This window comes from Coregonus lavaretus (assembly GCF_964263955.1).
Source record: "Coregonus lavaretus genome assembly, contig: HAP1_SCAFFOLD_4015, whole genome shotgun sequence".
In the NCBI taxonomy this organism is placed as follows: Eukaryota; Metazoa; Chordata; class Actinopteri; order Salmoniformes; family Salmonidae; genus Coregonus; species Coregonus lavaretus.
In genome coordinates this window covers 18,590-40,035 of record NW_028158165.1, presented here as the reverse complement: position 1 = coordinate 40,035, position 21,446 = coordinate 18,590, and the positions used below count along the sequence as shown (strand labels likewise).

General features: G+C 45.0%; 1 protein-coding gene across 3 annotated transcripts in view; it reads right to left on the bottom strand.

The window, feature by feature from the left end:
* LOC311124360 (plasminogen receptor (KT)-like) overlaps positions 1 to 21,446 on the bottom strand; it is a 32,269-nt gene that overhangs the window by 7,262 nt on the left and 3,561 nt on the right. For 2 of the 3 annotated variants that reach the window (XM_084198521.1, XM_084198522.1), the window contains exon 3: positions 6,582 to 6,712. In XM_084198521.1, coding sequence (XP_084054647.1) covers positions 6,582 to 6,712 — 131 coding nt within the window. Of the gene's footprint in view, positions 1 to 6,581; positions 6,754 to 21,446 lie in introns of all 3 variants that reach the window. The other variant, XM_084198523.1, reaches the window with a different exon arrangement.

Below are 21,446 nucleotides of genomic sequence, written 5' to 3'. Positions count from 1 at the left end.
TCAATGCTCTTACTGAGGGAAGGAGGTTGTTGGCCAAGATCTCGCGATACATGGCCCCATCCATCCTCCCCTCAATACGGTGCAGTCGTCCTGTTCCCTTTGCAGAAAAGCATCCCCAAAGAATGATGTTTCCACCTCCATGCTTCACGGTTGGGATGGTGTTCTTGGGGTTGTACTCATCCTTCTTCTTCCTCCAAACACGGCGAGTGGAGTTTAGACCAAAAAGCTCTATTTTTATCTCATCAGACCACATGACGTTCTCCCATTCCTCCTCTGGATCATCCAGATGGTCATTGGCAAACTTCAGACGGGCCTGGACATGCGCTGGCTTGAGCAGGGGGACCTTGCGTGCGCTGCAGGACTTTAATCCATGACGGCGTAGTGTGTTACTAATGGTTTTCTTTGAGACTGTGGTCCCAGCTCTCTTCAGGTCATTGACCAGGTCCTGCCGTGTAGTTCTGGGCTGACCCCTCACCTTCCTCATGATCATTGATGCCCCACGAGGTGAGATCTTGCATGGAGCCCCAGACCGAGGGTGATTGACCGTCATCTTGAACTTCTTCCATTTTCTAATAATTGCGCCAACAGTTGTTGCCTTCGCACCAAGCTGCTTGCCTATTGTCCTGTAGCCCATCCCAGCCTTGTGCAGATCTACAATTTTATCCCTGATGTCCTTACACAGCTCTCTGGTCTTGGCCATTGTGGAGAGGTTGGAGTCTGTTTGATTGAGTGTGTGGACAGGTGTTTTTTATACAGGTAACGAGTTCAAACAGGTGCAGTTAATACAGGTAATGTGTGGAGAACAGGAGGGCTTCTTAAAGAAAAACTAACAGGTCTGTGAGAGCCGGAATTCTTACTGGTTAGTAGGTGATCAAATACTTATGTCATGCAATAAAATGCAAATTAATTACTTAAAACTCATACAATGTGATTTACTGGATTTTTGTTTTAGATTCCGTCTCTCACAGTTGAAGTGTACATATGATAAAAATTACAGACCTCTACATGCTTTGTAAGTAGGAAAACCTGCAGTGTATCAAATACTTGTTCTCCCCACTGTACAAACATATACATACGAACAACAACTTACAGACGCACACAAACAATGACTACATCTCATCTGCACAGACCTGCATGCTCACACCCCCATCCCTAGTGCCTGCATTATTGTTTGCAACATGGACTTAAATTGTATCAGTTAGTTTTTCTCAGTCGCCCTTACTATTAAATAATCAATCATTCAATTTTCTATTGTGTTAATGATGGTGGATTGATTGATTTCCACGTTTTTAGTAGATTTAGATGAGAAGAGAATAATCTAGCCCATTGGGTATCTCACTACACACCCATATGCCATGTCTTGAAATATGCAGACAGACGGATTAAAAGTATGTTTACATTGTAATACTTCTGACAGCCAACTTTCTAGCTCCACCCACAACTTCCGGAATTATTAGTTATTAGTCATTATTAGTTTTACACTTAAGACATGACTCTGCCGTTGTGCTGTAGAATTTGTGAATTTTGTCTCTTGTATAATACATTAAATACATTAGTTTCTACTGGATTAAGCGTACATTTTCGTTAACTGTAATTTCGTTAGTTATGCTCCAACTTTCCCTCCATTTTGTGCCAACATCTGTTATTTTTAAGTCCTGGTTCCAATAGTTTATTTTTATTTTCCTAAGAGATTGTCAGTTGGATATGCTATCTGCAAGGTTTTGTATATCTTCCCTATCATATTGTAGGAATATTCAAAGATAAATACACAACACAGAGAACTAGAGAGCAATGGAACTAGTTGTTTTTCTGTAATGGGGAACTGAAGATTAATGGGTTAGGGACACGGGTTGTTTTTCAGTTCAAAACCTGTTTAGAATCTGTGTAGGGGTTCCAGTCCAGGACACATAGCTACATGTGGCAAGTTCTCATTGGTCCAAACTATCTATACATTGAAGCCTGAAACGGGATACTTTGTATTTGGCCATTGGCCCAGTTTTACTGCAATGAATTCTAATTGGTCAACCACAGGCCACAGGTATAAACTACATCCTGTCTCTTTGTTCAGCAGAGAAACAAGGAGAACAGGAAAGAACAAACATCCATATTCAAGCATAACAACTATGATTTGTTCTCTTTGAATTAATATATTTTTTCTCCCCCTGATTTGCTTTGGGGCCTGTGTTGTTGAAGAATAACATCAACTGCTAACAATATGAACATCCTTTTCTGACTCAAGTAAGATTCCCTCAAGGTTGCTCTGATGTCAAAAAGATTTCAAATCGAAATTTCGTGATATGTAACTGAACTTGCATGTATTTGAAACTATCTACATTGGTCAGTCCATAATACATTTTTTATTCTGTCATGGAAATAAATGTATTTCCTGAACCAAAGTCATTTACGGTTTCTATGCCTTTAGTTTTCCATGTGGACCAATTTATCTGTCAATTCTGAAAAGCTATCCAAGGTTGTGTTTTTAGGGAGTAATATTGGTTCTTGTAGAATACGTTTCATTTTCTTCCATATTGTTAGTGTTCTTAGCTATGAAGTTGTTAATGTTCTTAGCTTTATCTTTTGAAAATAGACACATAAAAATATTCTGTTGATGAGCATGCACATCATTGTTCCTCTTTAGTGCATTTAACTATATGTTGCAAGTAAAAGCCAGGTCTGAAAGGTTAAAACCACCCTCAGACTTAGGAATACTTTTTATTCAATGATTTTTATTTGCCCATATAAAGTCTGAACGAGTATACTTTTTAAAGAACGTCTTTGGTGGGGTAATTGGTATTTCCGAAAAAGATATACAAAAGCTTTGGCTGCCATGCCATTCTAAAGAGGTTTATTCTACCTGTAAGATTTATGGGAAGATTATTCCATAAAGGCAGATATTTAATTACATTGTAAAATGAATGAAATCACATACAAGTCATAAAGCTTAAGTTAACAAGCATTACAAGGCATTATTCTAGGCATGATCAGAGAGGGAGACAGAGAGAGAAGTCATAGCCTAAAAAGCCACGCCCCAAGAGTCCCTGGGATGGAGAGAGAATGAATATCCCCACAGCTGGTCAGGAACAAAAAGGAGAAAGAGACAATGCTAAGACCCTACCATAACCATTTGACCATGTCTAGAGTTGTTGACCAATAGCATTACTGTTGAGTTAATTTCCAATCAGATATCAGACCTACAGGATATAAAAACAGCAGAATGGAGGTTGGCAAGATCAACACAAGAGAATGCTGAATTCCTGAGAAAATAAACTTTTTGCATAGAGTGTTGATTAGGCCACTCTACATCTGCTTGGGGAATTAGCCTAGTAGTTTATCAAGTCGGGTATTTTTTAAATAAAACTTTTCACATAACACACATTACCTGTCGTTGTTGATGAAGCTGTCATCAGGGAAGTAACTCGGGTCACTATCAGAGGCCTATGATGGATTGTCCTTTTCATAGGAGGAGGTGTCACAAGGGTACTTGCATCGCATGACACACTTTTTTTCAGACATCTTGCCTGACAAACTGTGAAAATAGTGAACAGTGAATAAAATGATTTCTGGAGGTTTCTAAACCATTGCAATCACATTGCTGGACATGTTATGATACCCAACTTTGCACCTTCTGGTAGGTTCCCTCATCTGTTCATGACCAGGGGATCAGTCTGGCACCCAACTGGACTCTGTTTTTCTGTTAGACAAAGTGACAACAATTGCCATCATCCCTCAATTATAAACATAGCTCAAGAAATAAGGTAATCTCGTTTGGAAGCTAATTCTTTGCTTTACAGATGTAGACTGACTGGCTCCAGATTGGATTAGACATGTTTTGCTATGGCCCTGAGTTGGTTTGAGTTTATTGCTGCTTGTTAATACACTGTTGTAGTCAGACATTTATTTTTATTTTACCTTTATTTAACTAGGCAAATCAGTTAAGAACACATTCTTATTTACAATGACGGCCTACACCGGCCAAACCCGGACGACGCTGGGCCAATTGTGCGCCGCCCTATGGGACTCCCAATCACGTCCGGTTGTGATACAGCCTGGAATCGAACCAGGGGGTCTGTAGTGACGCCTCAAGCACTGAGATGCAGTGCTTTAGACCGCTGCGACACTCGGGAGCCCAGACATAATTAAGCTAGTACCACCATACCTGCATCCAATATTTATTTGCGCACTAGACGTGGGTTGCAACTTGGAGGCTAATGTGACTAACTTAGAGTGGCATTGAAATACGATGACATTGCTAAAGTAGGCAAATAACTAGTAGGAAACAACTTTGCCATATTATGATGTAGTCACATTTACTTTAGAGATGGCAATGTTGCCATTACTGTTGCTAGCAAAGTTCGTCAAAAATAGCTACCAATGCTGTTAGCTAGCTAAAATACTGTGGCCTTCTTTTGAAATGTTATTGCGTTTCCAAGCCAAATCCGAGTTGTATTGAGGTAGGCTAACATTATCCAGCTATCTAGCTAGGTTGGTAGCTATCTAGTTAGGGGAGATAGCTAACTCCAGCTATGCTAGCGATTACAGTGATAATGATCAAAATATACATAACCAGATACATAACCAGCAGTCTATGGTCTAGCTACTGGTATACTCACCACCACTGGGGACCAACGTAGAACTCCAACCACCTATTCCGGCATGATAGGGTCCTTCGGTAGGGCATGCAAACCAATTGGCTGTGCATCCTGCTGGAAGCATGCATTGCATGGTCAATCCGTATAGGGCTTTTCAGTCTAAAACGTCCATGATCCTTTGAACACGTTGGGGGCGATGAAACAATGGAGCCCCATTCAATGAATGGAAGCGAAGTGGGCACAGGGGCGATTTGCACGTGGAGCTTGGCAAAAAGGGGCATGATTTGTTGACATACTTGTAATCCAAACCCAACCTTCATTTACTTGTTGTGACGTACTGTGGGAAATTATTCTCTTATATTTTAGATGTGCTGTTAGCTTAATAAGAAAGCATTAATGATTAAACATAATAGGTTTGTGCTGTACTGATATAGACTGTTTAACATAACAAGCTGTGATTCATGTGAGGAGCTGTTAGGGAGTAGGGGGAGATAAGGCTTGTGTCTCACATACACAAACACTACCTCTTTGTTAGACCGCTCAAGGACATGTGTTCTGCTACAAAGATGTCTAAGAGTGCTGACTCTCTGGACAAGTTGCAAAACAACTAATGCATGGCAACAGTGAAGCGCCAAGGGGCTGGGACCAGCCTGTGCGCCAACGATAGGCTGAGTAAGTCTAAACCACGCTCAGTCTCTACTCTGATAGGCCAGCAGGGAGCAGGAACTATCTCTGTCAGAGTATTTAAAGAAGAACTTAGAACGATGGCTCAGTTCTCTGACTACCCTGCGTGGTATTTCAGTGGACCCGTATATTTAAAATACTAGTCTATTTTAGAAGACGTGTATTGACCTCTTTTGTTCCCAATACCAGATTTGAATTGACGCAAATTAACAGTACTGAGGTTCCAAACTCCGTTTTAGACGAGACTGACTTTATGACCAAAATGATCCTATTTACACTTCGTAGTCAAGTTTGACACTAGAATAAATGTTTCTGACTGATATTGATGCTGTTTTCAAAGGGATTAGTTGTTTTTAGGGGCAGTCGCTCTTTAAAACAATCAATTATATGGTTGAAACCATCTGATGTTAATTTTTGCAACGATGTGGCACACAGTTTAGCCTACATTATCAACACTGGCCAAGGCTTAAAGCCTGCATAAACACAAACACACTTCCTTGACAACAGCTCTGCTCTGCAAAGCGTAAGAAGTATGAACGCTCTGACTTCTGCAGAGGCCGCATCGCAGTAAATGCTGTACGGCCACTGCAGACGTCGGATTGACCATGCAAAGCCTTTTATGTTGATGATGGCCAAATACAGATTAACAAATACTTATAACAATCATTGATATGCTCGAAAATAATTGATATAATTTAATTTGTCAAAATCATACTTGCATTACGCAACATTATGGGCGGCATTGTATATATGACGTGTGTGATTTGACAAAGAACATATCGCCCCATCTACATCATAACCTGCATGTGAATAACAGATCATGAACTGCGTTCAACACAGCCTTCACACTGCTGTAAATAAAACAGTGATGTGGCTTTAAAAGCCACTGCACTTCACATCATCAGTTAACCTCTGAAGCTTTAGATCAGTGAGCCTCTCAAGCCTAACAGGTAGGAAATACAGTCACTCAGGTCTGCAAGCTGTGGCAGCAGTAGTGGTATGTTTCAGAGAATCAAACCATCTGTTAACACTTCATTTGAACTGTACGTCATAACAGCGTCATAATGACATAACAAAAGTCATAAGAAGTCAAGATATAATTTGTCATGTCATGTTTATGCCAATATTATGACACTGACTTCCAGTACAGTTAAAATAAAGTGTTACCCCATCTTTTTAGCTTTCATGTCAGCTTAATACAAATATTTATGAATTAAAATGGCATCATCCATGTCCTATTGAAAAACACAGACTTAATGTGAACATGTTGTAGGCCTACTGGCCTAGTTAACACTACGGAGAACCCACCCGATAGTGAGGCCTAGTGCAGCCAGGCTGAAGAAGGTGCCGTAGTATTTGAGGAACTCCCTGGACCAGGCTATCTGCATGGCCATCTGTCTCTCTCTCATCTGATTCTGCATCAGGATCTGTCTCTCCATCTGGGGTTGGGCAGGAAGGTCAGAAACACACCCTGTCAGAGCTAAGAGAACACATCTTAGCGGGCAAAACTGGTTGCAATGACGTCATTATGACGTTACACTCAGTAAAAATAAGTTTTGTTAAGCAGCAGAACTGAGCAGGCAAAACTGGCTGCAATGACGTCATTATGACGTAAAAGTACGTTTTACAGCAACAGAGAGCCAAATTACAACCAAAAAATGTGTGGTTGCTAAGAATACATATTTTTGGTTGTAATTTGTCTTTCTGCTGCTGCAAAACGTTGATCTCAAGGTACAGACCCTGTAAATGAATAGACTATTGCTAATGTATACATCTCTTCAACACAGATCTCAGAGTGATGTTCAAACTGTTGTATCAAGAGAGGAGAATGTGCATGAATGAAAGGAAGAAAGAAAGGTATGGAGAAACATTTATGCACACTGTGGCTCTACTGGTGTGACTTTACCTACGGGGCATTGTGCCTCCCTGACAATAGACGCAATAACAAGGGAATAGCTGGGAGTCAGAGAAGGGGAGGAGTCACTCACCACCAACAGTCACACTTTTGTAAGTAATTATCATCACCATCATAATTTTATTATGAGACGGGACACTACAGTGCATTCGGAAAGTATTCAGACCCCTTGACTTTTTCCACATTCTAAAATGGATAAAATTGTTTTTTTCCCTCATCAATCTACACACAATACCCTATAATGACAAAGCAAAAACAGGTTTTATTTTTTTTTGTGCACATTTATTAAAAACAAAAAACTGAAATATCACATTTACATAAGTATTCTGACCCTTTACTCAGTACTTTGTTGAAGCACCTTTGGCAGCGATTACAGCCTCGAGTCTTCTTGGGTATGACGCTACAAGATTGCCACACCTGTATTTGGGGAGTTTCTCCCATTCTTCTCTGCAGATCCTCTCAAGCTCCGTTAGGTTGGATGGGGAGTGTCGCTGCACAGCTATTTTCAGGTCTCTCCAGAGATGTTCGATCGGGTTCAAGTCCGGGCTCTGGCTGGGCCACTCAAGGACATTGCCCTGAAGCCACTCCTGCGTTGTCTTGGCTGTGTGCTTAGGGTCGTTGTCCTGTTGGAAGGTGAACCTTCGTTCTGGAGCAGGTTTTCATCAAGGATCTCTCTGTACTTTGCTCCGTTCATCTTTCCCTCAAATCCTGACTAGTCCCTGCCGCAGAAAAACATCCCCACAGCATGATGCTGCCACCACCATTATTAACCGTAGGGATGGTGCCAGGTTTCCTCCAGATGTGACGCTTAGCATTCAGGCCAAAGAGTTCAATCTTGGTTTCATCAGACCAGAGAATCTTGTTTCTCATGATCAGAGTCCTTTAGGTGCCTTTTGGCAAACTCCAAGCGGGCTGTCATGTGCCTTTTACTGAGGAGTGGCTTCCGTCTGGCCACTCTACCATAAAGACCTGATTGGTGGAGTGCTGCAGAGATGATTGTCCTTCTGGAAGGTTCTCCCATCTCCACAGAGGAACTCTGGAGCTCTGTTAGAATGACCATTGGGTTCTTGGTCACCTCCCTGACCAAGGCTATTCTCCCCGATTGCTCAGTTTGGCCGGGCGGCCAGCTCTAGGAAGAGTCTTGGTGGTTCCAAACTTCTACAATTTAAGAATGATGGAGGCCACTGTGTTCTTGGGGACCTTCAATGCTGCAGAAATGTATTGGTACCCTTCCCAGACCTGTGCCAAAATGTGGAAAAAGGGAAGGGGTTTGAATACTTTCCGAATGCACTGTAGGTGCATCCGTCATTCAGGATATGATAAAGGCTCTGAGACACATTCAGGGTGGATGAGAAAGCTTGCTATTTTGTCTAGTCACCTGTGTGAATATTAAAACAGACTTCTTAAAAAATGGCTATTAATATCACAGTCGGCCTTTAAACACATTTTCCTCACATCCTTTGAGGATAGTCAGACTCTGTTGATTCAGTTCTGAGACATACGCACTGATGACGGGATCACTCGACCCCTAGCTCCGTCACACTTTTATTCCAAGGTGAACTCTCTGGTGGGTCAATTAGGCTTTTTGTCTACGCTGTTTCCTGTTTTCTGCAAAGACAGTCACAATCCTCTATGCCGCCATTATCATTAGGAGAAGAGAATACAGAATTAATGGTGTTTTGTATGAAAGCTCTTTATTTCCTAAAGGTCATGTGTCAAAAGATTAAACTTGCTTTATGAAATATGTAGATACTGTAGATTGTGAGGCTGGTGGTTGATTAGGTTGGAAAATACAAAAAGATGCAAATGACATTCAACTATGCATACAGTGCCTTGAGAAAGTATTCATACCCCTTGACTTACTCCACATTTGGATTAAATGGATTAAATAAATATGTTTTTTCTCACCCATCTGCACACAATACCCCATAATAACAAAGTGAATACATCTTTTTAGAAATGTTAGCAAATGTATTGAAAATTCAATACAGAAATATCTTATTTACATAAGTTTTCACACCCCTGAGTCAATACATGTTAGAATAACCTTTGGCAGCAATTACAGCTGTGTGTCCTTCTGAGTAAGTCTCTAAGAGCTTTGCACATCTGCATTGTACAATATTTGCACATTATTATAAAAATTCTTCAAGCTTTGTCAAGTTGGTTGTTGATCATTGCTAGACAGCCATTTTCAAGCAGATTTAAGTCAACACTGTAACTAGGTCACTCAGGAACATTTGATGTTATCCTGGTAAGCAACTCCATTGTATATTTGGCCTTGTGTTTTAGGTTATTGTCCTGCTGAAAGGTGAAAGAACAGAGCATGAATACGAAGGATATCCAGTTCATCGTTAGTGACAGAAACAGACTCTAATGAGAGCATTCTCCCACACCGACAAAGCAGACTGAACCAGGTTTTACTCTAGGATTTTGCCTGTGCTTAGCTCTATTCCGTTTCTTTTATTATAAAAAACTCCCTAGTCCATGTCGATGACAAGCATACCCATAACATGATGCAGCCACCACCATGCTTGAAAATATGAAGAGTAGTACACAACGCTTTATATTCAGGACATAAAAATTAATTTCTTTGCCATATTTTTTGCAGTTTTACTTTAGTGTCTTATTGCAAACAGGATGCTTGCTTTGGAATATTTGTATTCTGTACAGGCTTCCTTCTTTTCACTCGGTCATTTAGGTTAGTATTGTGGAGTAACTACAATGTTGTTGATCCATCCTCAGTTTTCTCCTTTCACAGCCATTAAAGTCTATAACTGTTTTAAAATCACCATTGGCCTCATGGTGAAATCCCTGAGCGGTTTCCTTCCTCTCCGACAACTGAGTTAGGAAGGACGCATGTATCTTTGTAGTGACTGGGTGTATTGATACACCATCCAAAGTGTTATTAATAACTTCACCATGCTCAAAGGGATATTCAATGTCTGTTTTTTGTTTTTATCTGCCAATAGGTGCCCTTCTTTGCAAGGCATTGGAAAATCTCCCTGGTCTTTGTGGTTGAATCTGTGTTTGAAATTCACTGCTCGACTATAGATAATTGTATATGTGGGTTACAGAGATGATTCATAGTCATTCAAAAACCATGTTATACACTATTATTGCACACAGAGTGAGTCCATGCAACTTATGTGACTTGTGAAGTAAATGTTTACTCCTGAACTTATTTAGGCTTGCCATAATAAAGGGGTTGAATACAATACATTTCATCTTTTCATTTTCTATTAATTTGTAAAAATGTCTAAAAACATAATTCCACTTTGACATTATGGAGTATTGTGTGTAGACCAGCGACACAAAATCTCAATTTAATCAATTTTAAATTCAGGCTGTAACACAACAAAATGTGGAGAAAGTCAAGGGGTGTGGATACTTTCTTCAGGCACTGTATACAGGGGTTCGAAATTATTGACACCCTTGATAAAGATGAGCAAAAAAGACTGTATTAAATAAATAATTAAAATACTGAGCTTTATTGTATGCAAAAAAAAAATGGGGGGGGGGGGGGGGGGGTTTGGGGATTATATTATTTTATACTAATACATTTGCTCAGAGAAAGAGATTTTGTTTAACAAGTGATACTTTTTTTTCTCAAAAAGATAGGGGTCAAAATACTGAGTTGGAGATCACATTGGGAGGGATCTTAGACCATTCCTCCATACATAATCCTTCCAGATCCTTGATATCTTTCGTCTTCGCTTATGGACTGCCCTCTTCAATTTAAACCACAGGTTTTCAATTTGTTTCGGAGACAGACGGCCATTGCAAAAAAAGAATGTGTGGCCAATTAACCATTTTTTGGAGGATTTTGATGTGTGCTTGGGGTTATTGTCTTGCTGGAAGATCCACTTGCGGTCAAGTTTCAGCCTTCTGGAAGAGGCAACCAGGTTTTTGACAAAAATGTCTTGGTACTGGGTAAAGTTCAAGATGCCGTTGACCTAAACAAGGGCCCCAGGACCAGTGGAAGCAAAATAGCCCCATAACATCAAAGATCCACTACCATATTTTACAGTAGGTATGGTGTTACATTTCTGCTCATGCAATCTCACTTCGACGCCAAACCCATCTGACAAAGCACCGGTTCCAATTGAAGTGCCAATGCATCAAAACTCCACAAAGAAATGGTTAATTGGCCACAAAAATCAACATTTTGCCATGTCTCCGGACTTGAAATCCATTGAAAACCTGTAGTTTGAATTGAAGAGGGCAGTCAATAAGCGCAGACAAAGGATATCAAGGATCTGGAAGGATTATGTATGGAGGAATGATCTAAGATCCCTCCCAATGTGTTCTCCATGGGTCGTTCCATGTTGTTTCAGCAAGCCATGACACCAACCATCTCAGATAGTTCCTGTAGTTAGAAACAGATAAGATTAGCATTCCTGAAACATTATTTTGTTGAAATTGAATTTAATCTCTGATCAATTAAGCTAATTGATTGCACCGAAATTGGCCATTTTCATTAATAGGATTCATATGATCTTTAATAAATATAGTACCTAACATCTGATTTGGACCATAATTCTTCCTAACAATGAGTAAGACATGAGGAATCCAATAAAATGGTCAAAAGCCATCCACAGACCCCACGCCAATCTCAGTTCTCTATGTTTAGTAGTATAAAGATGCGGTTTTGAATATTGCTTCTTCATCCTTTGTAATGAATTCCCCCCCCCGTTTAGAGCAGTTAGCCATTGAAGTCCCTTGCATTATGTAACATAAATTAGGCATCTAGGTTTTACCCACTAGATGCCATTGTTCCTGGTACCGCCACCACACCATCTATTTTGCTGGTCTCTTGTGTTTATTAAATGGATGACATTTTCTTTGCAAGTTTGGGTATAGTAAAATAGCTTTTACACATAATGAAAATACATTGTGTGGTCAATTTTGTGGTCAAGCCAGTCCTCCATGAAAGCAATTCAGTTTGTCCTTCTCTTAGCAACCTAATGATTCCTTCAACCCAACTCTCCTTGAATAGTCCAACAAATGGTAGAGGGGGCTATCCGTATGTTGCAATTCTCATATGAAGACTTTTCCATAACGTTGATGGAAAAATGGGCTAGTGACTAAAAGGTTGTGACAACCCTAATAAAATAATTCAATTATAAACCATTGCATGGCAGTCATATTATGTTTTTCAATCAAATTATTTGAAAACATCTCTATATGTAGTGTGATTAGTGACATTTACCATTATACCCAACCCAATACCATAACATTTTGGGACTTTTACCATTAAAGAACATAACATTGAAACCATTAGAACTACTGTAGCCTAATGGTTTGCTTGTTCACCAGGAATGGTCTAACTAATCCATACCTATTATATTTTAGTAATTGCTACCTCCTTTTTCTCCCCAATTTCGTGATTACGATCTTGTCTCATCGCTGCAACTCCCCAACGGGCTCGGGAGAGGCGAAAGTCGAGTCATGCGTTCTCCGAAACATGACCCACCAAGCCACACTTCTTAACACCCGCTCGCTTAACCTGGAAGCCAGCCGCACCAATATGTCAGCGGAAACACTGTTCAACTGACAACCGAAGTCAGCCTGCAGACGCCCGGCCCGCCACAAGGAGTCGCTAGAGCACGATGAGCCAAGTAAAACTGTCAATCATTTGAAAATATTACTTGTTTAACAAAATCTCTTTCTCTGAGCAATTGTATTAGTATAAAATAATATAATTTTAAAAAATGTGAGCATACAACAGAGCTCAGTATTAGTATTGTATACAGTTTTGCTCATTTTTATCAAGGGTGTCAATAATTTCGGACCCCACTGTAAAAATGACATAAATTATAGTATGTCATGTGACGATGATTTTCATGACAATTATATTTTTGGGTCATTTGTGGCAACACATTGAATATTGAAGTCGTAAGTGGGCCTGAATTGACGGCGCACTAGACAACATGGTAAAGAACATATCATTTAAAAAATCACTGACTGATTGTCTGAACATTTAGGCGTGGTTAAAAAACAAGCTCAATGGCGATCTCCATTGAATGTGCTTTTTAGTCTAGGACTAGGCTTAGGCCTAATCTAGTCCAGACAATTGTTAGATTCTGAGATTTCAATTGGAATTTCATAAAAACATGGAAAGCTTTACATTTCTGCAAACAACACATGGTGATGTTTCATCCAGTGTTTCTCTTGTGGTGATCTAAATGTCGATGGGTAGAGTGAGACTGATTGGCTCGATTTGAGACTCATTAGTCATTACTCAATTGATTTTAAAGTCACACAACCCATTGTGAAGAGGGCACATAACCAATCAATCATGAAAGGCATTGTGTCCTCAGGAAGCATCATGTCTGCCTGATTGCCCGAGTGTCATTAACTCCATTAACTGAGTGCTATTAACTCAGAGTTGCTGCTCCTTATTGGAAAGACAGCAGCATGAACAGAGCATGGAGGTGATGGAGGTTCTATATCGTGGAGCTCCGCCCCATAGGGGAGCTCTGCTCCTAGTGGCTTACCCTCTGCCCTAAGGCAGCAACAGCCTGAGACAAAATTATGCACACACCTGCAGCCAATAGGAGCACAGGTGTCCCTATAAGAGGGGATGCCTCCCCTCAATCAGCCTCCCTTTATCTTCAGCGACTGGATGACTAGACTGAAGAGCCAAGAAGAGACGAAGCACGAAGACTCAGGACGAAAAACGCCGTTGATATTCCAGTCATCAACGTCGTCTATATGAGCACACCGGGAGATTTTCCACCCCCAAAAGCTCTTTTCAGAGCTCAGTGCAGATGCACTTCCATGGCGGCCGGTGACCACCACGACCTGTGTTTCGTGTGTTTGGGATCCCAGCATGCCAAGGAAGGCATCTGCAGTCCCCCGAATTGCTCTTCCTGCGCCCTCCTTTCTTTAAAGGAGAGGAAGCAGCGTTGGGCGTTTTTCAGGGAGGACATCCCCCTTGAGGACGTGCTGTCGATACTAGCCTCTGCTTCAGAGGCGTCGTCCGATGGTGCAGACTCGGGGGAAGATAGGGACTTTGAGGAGGGGTCTGGCATTCCAATGGAACAGTCGGACCCCATCCCTCATATTTTCAAGCCCCCCTTTCCTTTGGAAAGCGAGAGGGCTTGTAGTCCCTATAGCGAAGGGGATACGAGCTCTGAGAGATCAGAAGCTCTCTCTTTCGCTGCAGCCTCTCTGAGAGCGGATTTTCCGGGTCTCATTGAGAGAGCTGCGCAACGTCTGGAGATAGGGCTGCCCCCTCTTCCCTCCGCACCGGAGGTTGATATGATGGAGGGCGGTCCTTATTCCAGGCCAAGGAAGGCGGCAGAGCCAGTGGCTCCTGCCATGCCTTCTTTGGCTAGGTAGGTTGAGGGCTCGTGGGAGGCACCTTTAGCGGCGCGTTCGCCAGTAAAAGCGTATCTCCCATTCACGAGAGTGGAAAGAAGATTCCAGGGTCAGGGAATCCCCAGGTTAGAGAGCGCCATGGCGGCGTATCTCGTACCGGGTTCGAGCCCTTGGCCCTCTTCCAAGAAGGCCACGTTGCCATCCCAGAAGGACCGACTCACAGCGTCGCTGTTAGAGAAGTCCTTTGGGTTGGGAGCCCAAGCTGTAGCAGCAGCTAACAACATTGCCCTCTTGGCGGCCTCTCTGTCCCGTTTAACCACGGGCAAGACAGAGCTGGCACCGGAGGAGGTGGAGGAGGCGTCCAGAATTTCTGGCGCCATACTCCACCTGACACAGGCGTCCGCAGTCTGCGCGGGGAGGTCCATGGCCACTTCGGTGGTCGGGGAACGACACCTCTGGTTGTCCTTGACATCCATGAAAGAGGCAGACAGGACGTCTCTCTTGAACGCCCCCCTCTCTGACAACGGCCTCTTTGGGGTCGCAGTCAAAGAGGCGACGGAGCGTTTTTCCAAGCTAGAGGAGGAGAAGAAACAGCTGGCCAAGCACCTGCCGTTGGCAGGACGACTCGGCCCCGCTCCATCCCAAAGGCCATCTACCTCCGCCCCTCCAAGTAGACCGGGGTCTACGGCGAGGCGGCGTAATCGGCGTCATCCGGCGGCCACGAGCAGCAAGGGAACGGGCCCCGCCCTTCCAGCAGCTACGGTAGCCCCACTACAGCCGGCGAGGGAGGTGAAGAGGACGCCGACCTGGCCCTCCAAGGGAGGCAAGAGGAGGCGTACGTGACGGGACACGGGGGAGTGGATAGAGGACGCATCGATGGTGTCGAATATGCCCACTGTTCCCCCCCACCCTTCGGTTGAAGGGATGGGTGTTGATGTAAATGCCTTTGTTGATGTATTTAATAAAGAGTTGGGTCCACCTGACTTTGTCAAAAAATAGCCTCTTTTCCATAATACGTCCGAGAACGTTCAAATCTCACCCTCTCTTCCTTACCACTCTAAGAGCCGTTCAGCCCACCGAGGGTGCGTTGCTGAACAGGCACTTAGAGTAGGTATCCATAAGACCTCAATCAGGTCGTCACATCACACTTCACGTATAAGAAGTGCTTTAAATAGAAGGCAGCAGTCCCGGTCAGATTCTAACATGAGGACGCAGCCGCTATTTGGGGATGGCGCACTAGCACAGACTAAGGTCTCCGCTAGTACGAGCCAGACCCATGCTGCGTTCACGGAGGGCCCGATTACCGCGGTCACGAAGGTGTCCAGAGTATCGGCGACCCCAGGCATTGTAACACAGCAGCTATCTGGGGACGGCGCATTATCGCAGACTAAGGTCTCGGTTAATGCGATTCAGACCCATGCTACGTTCACGGACGGCCGGATTACTAGGGTTATGGGTATAACCAAAGTATCAGCTCCCCTGACAGAACGAGCCAGTACTCACCACACTGAGCGTGAATCAACCCACCAGGGGTGCAGAGTTGAACACACACAGAAGGTGAAAGTTAAGAAGGTATCAAGGCGCCGCCTTGTTTTACCTCATAGAGACCTCATACTACAGACTTCTAGGAGTACTGTAGTGAAGGGCTCTGATAGCGAGTTGCAGTCACCTAAGATGACGCAATCGCTTGCTGGGGATGGTGCCCTGCCGCAGGCTGTGACCTCGGTCAGCGCAATTCAGACCCGCGATTCGTTCAAGGAGGGCAGGAATACGACGGTTACGGGTTTAACCGACGTCCCTGCTCCTCTTTCTTTCTCAGAACGCATTGATGGTTCCTCTCCCTTTCACGGGAGGCCCACCTTGGGCTGTTCCACCACTTCAATGTTGGGGAACAGTGGCAGTAAGGGCCATAGAGGAATACAGGTCCTTCCTACTGGATGCACCACAGCTTCGTGCTCAGCCACTTTCTCTGCATTGCTGGCAGTGGCGAAGAAGCTGCACCCTCTCACGCTGGCTAGAACAGACGTTGCAGAAGGGTTATGCTCTCCAATTCCACCGGACCCCACCCCCGTTCAGGGGAGTGGTGGAGACGGTGATGAAAACGCCAGACAAAGTGGCCGCTCTGATGACAGAGATTACGGAACTTTTGGCGAAGGAGGCGGTGACAGTAGTTCCCCGGGAGCAAAGGAACAAAGGGCTATATTCGCCTTATTTCCTAGTGCCCAAAAAGACGGGGGGAGTGAGGCCGATTTTGGACTCACGCATTCTCACCGAGAGCATAACCAAACGGCCCTTCCGAATGCTAACGACAAAACGTCTGCTGGAATGTGTCCAGAGAGGGGACTTTTGTACGAGCATAGACCTAAAGGACGCGTACTTTCATGTGCCGGTTCAGCCGCGTCACAGGAAGTTTCTGCGGTTCGCCTTTCAAGGGGTGGCGTACGAATACACGAGGATGCCATTTGGGTACGCCCTGGCACCTCGCACATTTTCCAAGTGTGTGGAGGCGGCATTGGAACCGTTGCGTCGTCAGGGAATACGGCTATTAACCTACCTGGACGATTTACTGGTTCTCGCCCCGTCAGCAGAGCTGGCGATCACTCACACAACACAGACAGTGATGCATCTCACAAGCCTGGGGTTTGCTGTGAATTGGAAAAAGAGCGCGCCCTGGCCCACTCATCAGATTGTCTACCTGGGGATACAGCTAGACACTGTGAGGATGAGGGCTCGAATTTCGGACCCCCGAAGGGTAGCCTTGCTAGCCCTGAGGAAGTGTCGTCCGAATCACACGGTGACGGCGCTGTCGATCATGTCACTTTTGGGTCTCATGTCGTCAGCCCACTCTGTGGTTCCGCTGGGACTCCTGCATATGCGCAGGATGCAGCGATGGTTCGCCCAACTAAGACTAGACCCATTGCGTCAACGTCATCGGTTGGTGGTGGTTCCCCTCTCGCTCAGTGCAGATCTGAACTATTGGAGAAACCCGCGCGTTCTCACGCACGGAGTCCCGATAGGAAAGGCGTCCTCTCACATCCCAGTATTCACGGATGCCAAGCGATAGGAGGTGTGTGGCCTCAATCAGGTCGTCATATCAACCTCTTGGAGTTGGAAACGGTTCGACTGGTTCTGACCCACTTCGCGTCTACCCTTCGGGGTCGCGATGTGCTGGTCTGGTCAGACAACCGGACCACAGTAGCTCACATAAATCGCCAGGGAGGAGTCAGGTCTCCTGCTCTCCATCGGGCGGCAGAGGAATTGTGGCTGTGGGCTCACGAGCACCTTCGCTCATTGAGAGCAGCACACATTCCGGGCTACTTGAACGTAGGAGCAGACCTCATGTCAAGAGGGGGTCCTCGAGACGACGAGTGGTGTCTGCATCCGGACATTGTTCTCCAGATTTGGGAACAATTCGGGAGAGCCGAGGTGGACCTATTCGCGTCACGCGTGAACGCGCAATGTCCTCTGTGGTTCTCTCTGAGGGAACAGGACGAACCGCCACTGGGAAGGGATGCCTTTGCGCACCAACCGTGGCCGAGAGTTCTCCTGTATGCATTCCCTCCGCTGTCCTGCATTCTCCCACTGCTAGCCAGGGTGAGGTCAGGGGGGCTGTCAGTGATACTGATAGCGCCCGATCGCCCGGGGGCTCCTTGGTTTGCGGAGATGAGTCAGATGTTGATTGCGCCACCTTGGCCAATTCCACATCGACGGGACGCGTTGTCTCAGGCGGAAGGCACGATAGGGAAGTTGCCCATAATCGGCCAACCACTGAAGGCCTGGCTGCTGAGAGGGACAGGCTAGAGCGCCGTGGGTTATCTGATGCAGTGATCAGGACCATACAGGGTTCACGTGCCAGTTCCACTTCTAAGATGTATGCCAGTAGATGGAACGTGTTTTCACGATGGTGTGTTACACAAGGTGTAGACCCCATGAGCTGTCAGGTGGAGAGTATTCTCTCTTTTCTACAGCTCATGTTTGATAAGCAAAAATCGCCTGCCACTATTAGGGTGTTTGCAGCAGCGATTTCAGCTTGTCATGAGGGGTTTGGCAGAGACAATGTCTTTAGCCACCCTCTAGTGAAACGCTTCCTATTAGGAACGCGGCGACTTAGGCCAACACCTAGAGTCACGCTTCCTCAGTGGGATTTGGCTTTGGTACTCGAAGCGCTATGTAAGTCGCCGTTCGAGCCATTGAATCAAATACCCCTCAAGATGCTGTCTATTAAGACAGCACTGTTGCTCGCTTTGACTACAGCTAAGCGGGTCAGTGATTTGTGTGCTCTTTCGACGAGACCTGACTGCTTGGCCATCAATGGTGACCTGAGCAGAGCAGTGTTACGTCCTAACCCGGCATTTGTGCCGAAGGTTATTAAGAGTTCATATAGGTCACAGACCGTGGAGCTGTGGGCTTTTTCTCCTCCTCCTCATAGAGAGAGGAGTGAGGAGAAGCTCCATCGCCTGTGCCCGGTACGCGCTTTGGCGTGTTACGTCGAGCGCACAGCAGCGATTAGGTCATCGCCTCAGTTGTTTGTGTGTCACGGTGCGGCTGCACTAGGTAGACCACTTTCAAAACAGCGGTTGTCTCACTGGCTTTGTGAAGGCATTGAGACAGCTTATGAGGCAGCGGGGCGGCAATTGCCTCAGGGTATCAGAGCTCACTCCACTCGTGGGGTAGCGGCTTCTACTGCCCTTTTCAGAGGATATCTGTAGAGCAGCATCATGGTCGACGCCGTCTCCATTTATCCGTTTCTATCTCTTAGATATGTCTTCTAACTCTCTGGCTCGATCTGTACTCAGCGTGGCTGAAGGGAGAACTTGAGCAAGAAAAGAGAGGAGAAGCAGGACTGTGGACACAGGTTTCCATCAGGTCCGCTTTGGTTAGGAAGACGTGTTTTTGGACAGATGTGTTTTCTAACTCTTTGGCTCGGTCTGTACTCAGCATAGCTGAAGGGAGATCTTGAGCTAGGAAGAGAGGAAAAAGCAGGACTATGGACAAGGTTTCCATCAGGTCCGCTTTGGTTAGGAAAACGTGTTTTTGGACAAATGTGTTTTCTAACTCTTTGGCTCGGTCTGTACTCAGCATAGCTGAAGGGAGATCTTGAGCTAGGAAGAGAGGAAAAAGCAGGACTATGGACAAGGTTTCCATCAGGTCCGCTTTGGATAAGAAAACATATTTTGTAGCATGACTCCTGACTGACAGGTTCAGTACAGTAGAAGCATGCGTTGATTGACAGAATGTGAGGTCATCTATCTGCTTGTTCAGTTTAGTATGACCCATGTTTTGTTCCTGCACACTAATCTCTGGGATTCCATTGAGTGAGTGAGGCGGTCTACCGCGTTCACAAATGTAGAGTGACATTTGGTGTCATTCCATTAGTGGTTGGTAGTGTTTTCACAGGATATTGAGGCACATCTATCTGCTAGTACAGATTAGTATGGCTTCTATTCTGGTGATCTGCCCACTAGTCATTGGCATTGCCATTGGACTAGGTGGGGCGGGTCTTTAACCGATGACGCGGTATATTGTGACGCCCGTAGGGGTTTTTAGTTGCAGTACTGCGGGACTTGGTTGCAGCCATTGCCAGGCCTGACCTTTTCGTTTCGATGGGAAGTGTTAGGCTCGGCAGGGAGTACATTTTGGAGCGCTACGCTCCGCCTTAAACCACTAGGAGCAGAGCTCCCCTATGGGGCGGAGCTCCACGATATAGAACGATTAGTTACCGGAGTGTAACTCCAGTTCTATGAGTGGAGCGGAGCCCCATAGGACTTAAGGCCCTGCCGACCCTCTCTAGTCTCGCTGAAGATAAATATCTCGGGAGGCTGATTGAGGGGAGGCATCCCCTCTTATAGGGACACCTGTGCTCCTATTGGCTGCAGGTGTGTGCATAATTTTGTCTCAGGCTGTTGCTGCCTTAGGGCAGAGGGTAAACCACTAGGAGCAGAGCTCCCCTATGGGGCTCCGCTCCACTCATAGAACTGGAGTTACACTCCGGTAACGAATCGTTTTGTGACGTGAGAAGAGGGGAGCTCATTGGTGGTTCCAGCCCGAATATATCACCTCCCCCCGTCCAGTCAGGAGGCCTCTCTTTAGGCCGGGTCACAGAGTAAAAAGTGAAGAGTAATGCAGTGACGGTGTCCCAAATGGCATCCTAATAATAAATAATGAATAGTTGATTGGACTTATATAGCGCTTTTCTACCAACTGAGGTACTCCTAGCGCTTTACATAGTAAGGTGGAAACTCACCTTATCCACCACCAATGTGCCGCACGTGATGCACGCCGACCTTTTTTGTGCCAGAACGCTCACCACACATCAGCTATCTGGTGGAGAGGTGAGGAGTGATATGTCAATTACAAATTAGGGGGATGATTAGGTGGCCATGATGGGGCCAGGTTGGGAATTTAGCCAGGACACCAGGGTCAACACCCCTACTCTTACGATAAGTGCCATGGGATCTTTAGTGACCACAGACAGTCAGGACACCCGTTTAACGTCCCACCCGAAAGACGGCACCCTACGCAGGGCAATGTCCCCTTCACTGCCCTGGGGCATTGGGATCTCCTTAGACCAGAGGGAAGAGTGCCCACTACTGGCCCTCCAACACCACTTCCAGCAGCATCTGGTCTCCCATCGAGGGACTGACCAGGACCAACCCTGCTTAGCTTCAGAGGCAAGCCAGCAGTGGTATGCAGGGTGGTATACGGCTATTCCCTATTTAGTGCACTACTTTTTACCAGGGCCCATAGTAGAGCCGGACGTCACTTAGACACAGTTCCTTCCCAGAATCTGTTCTGAATAGTCAGATAGGGGTTAGGGGTCGGGAAGCAGTGGAAGTCAGGAGGCGTGGGGAAGTCGAGGGAGGAGGAGTATGGAGGTGATGAAGTGGATATTAATCTGTGGAGGAAGTTCACTGACATTTCCTAAAGGCCGTGTG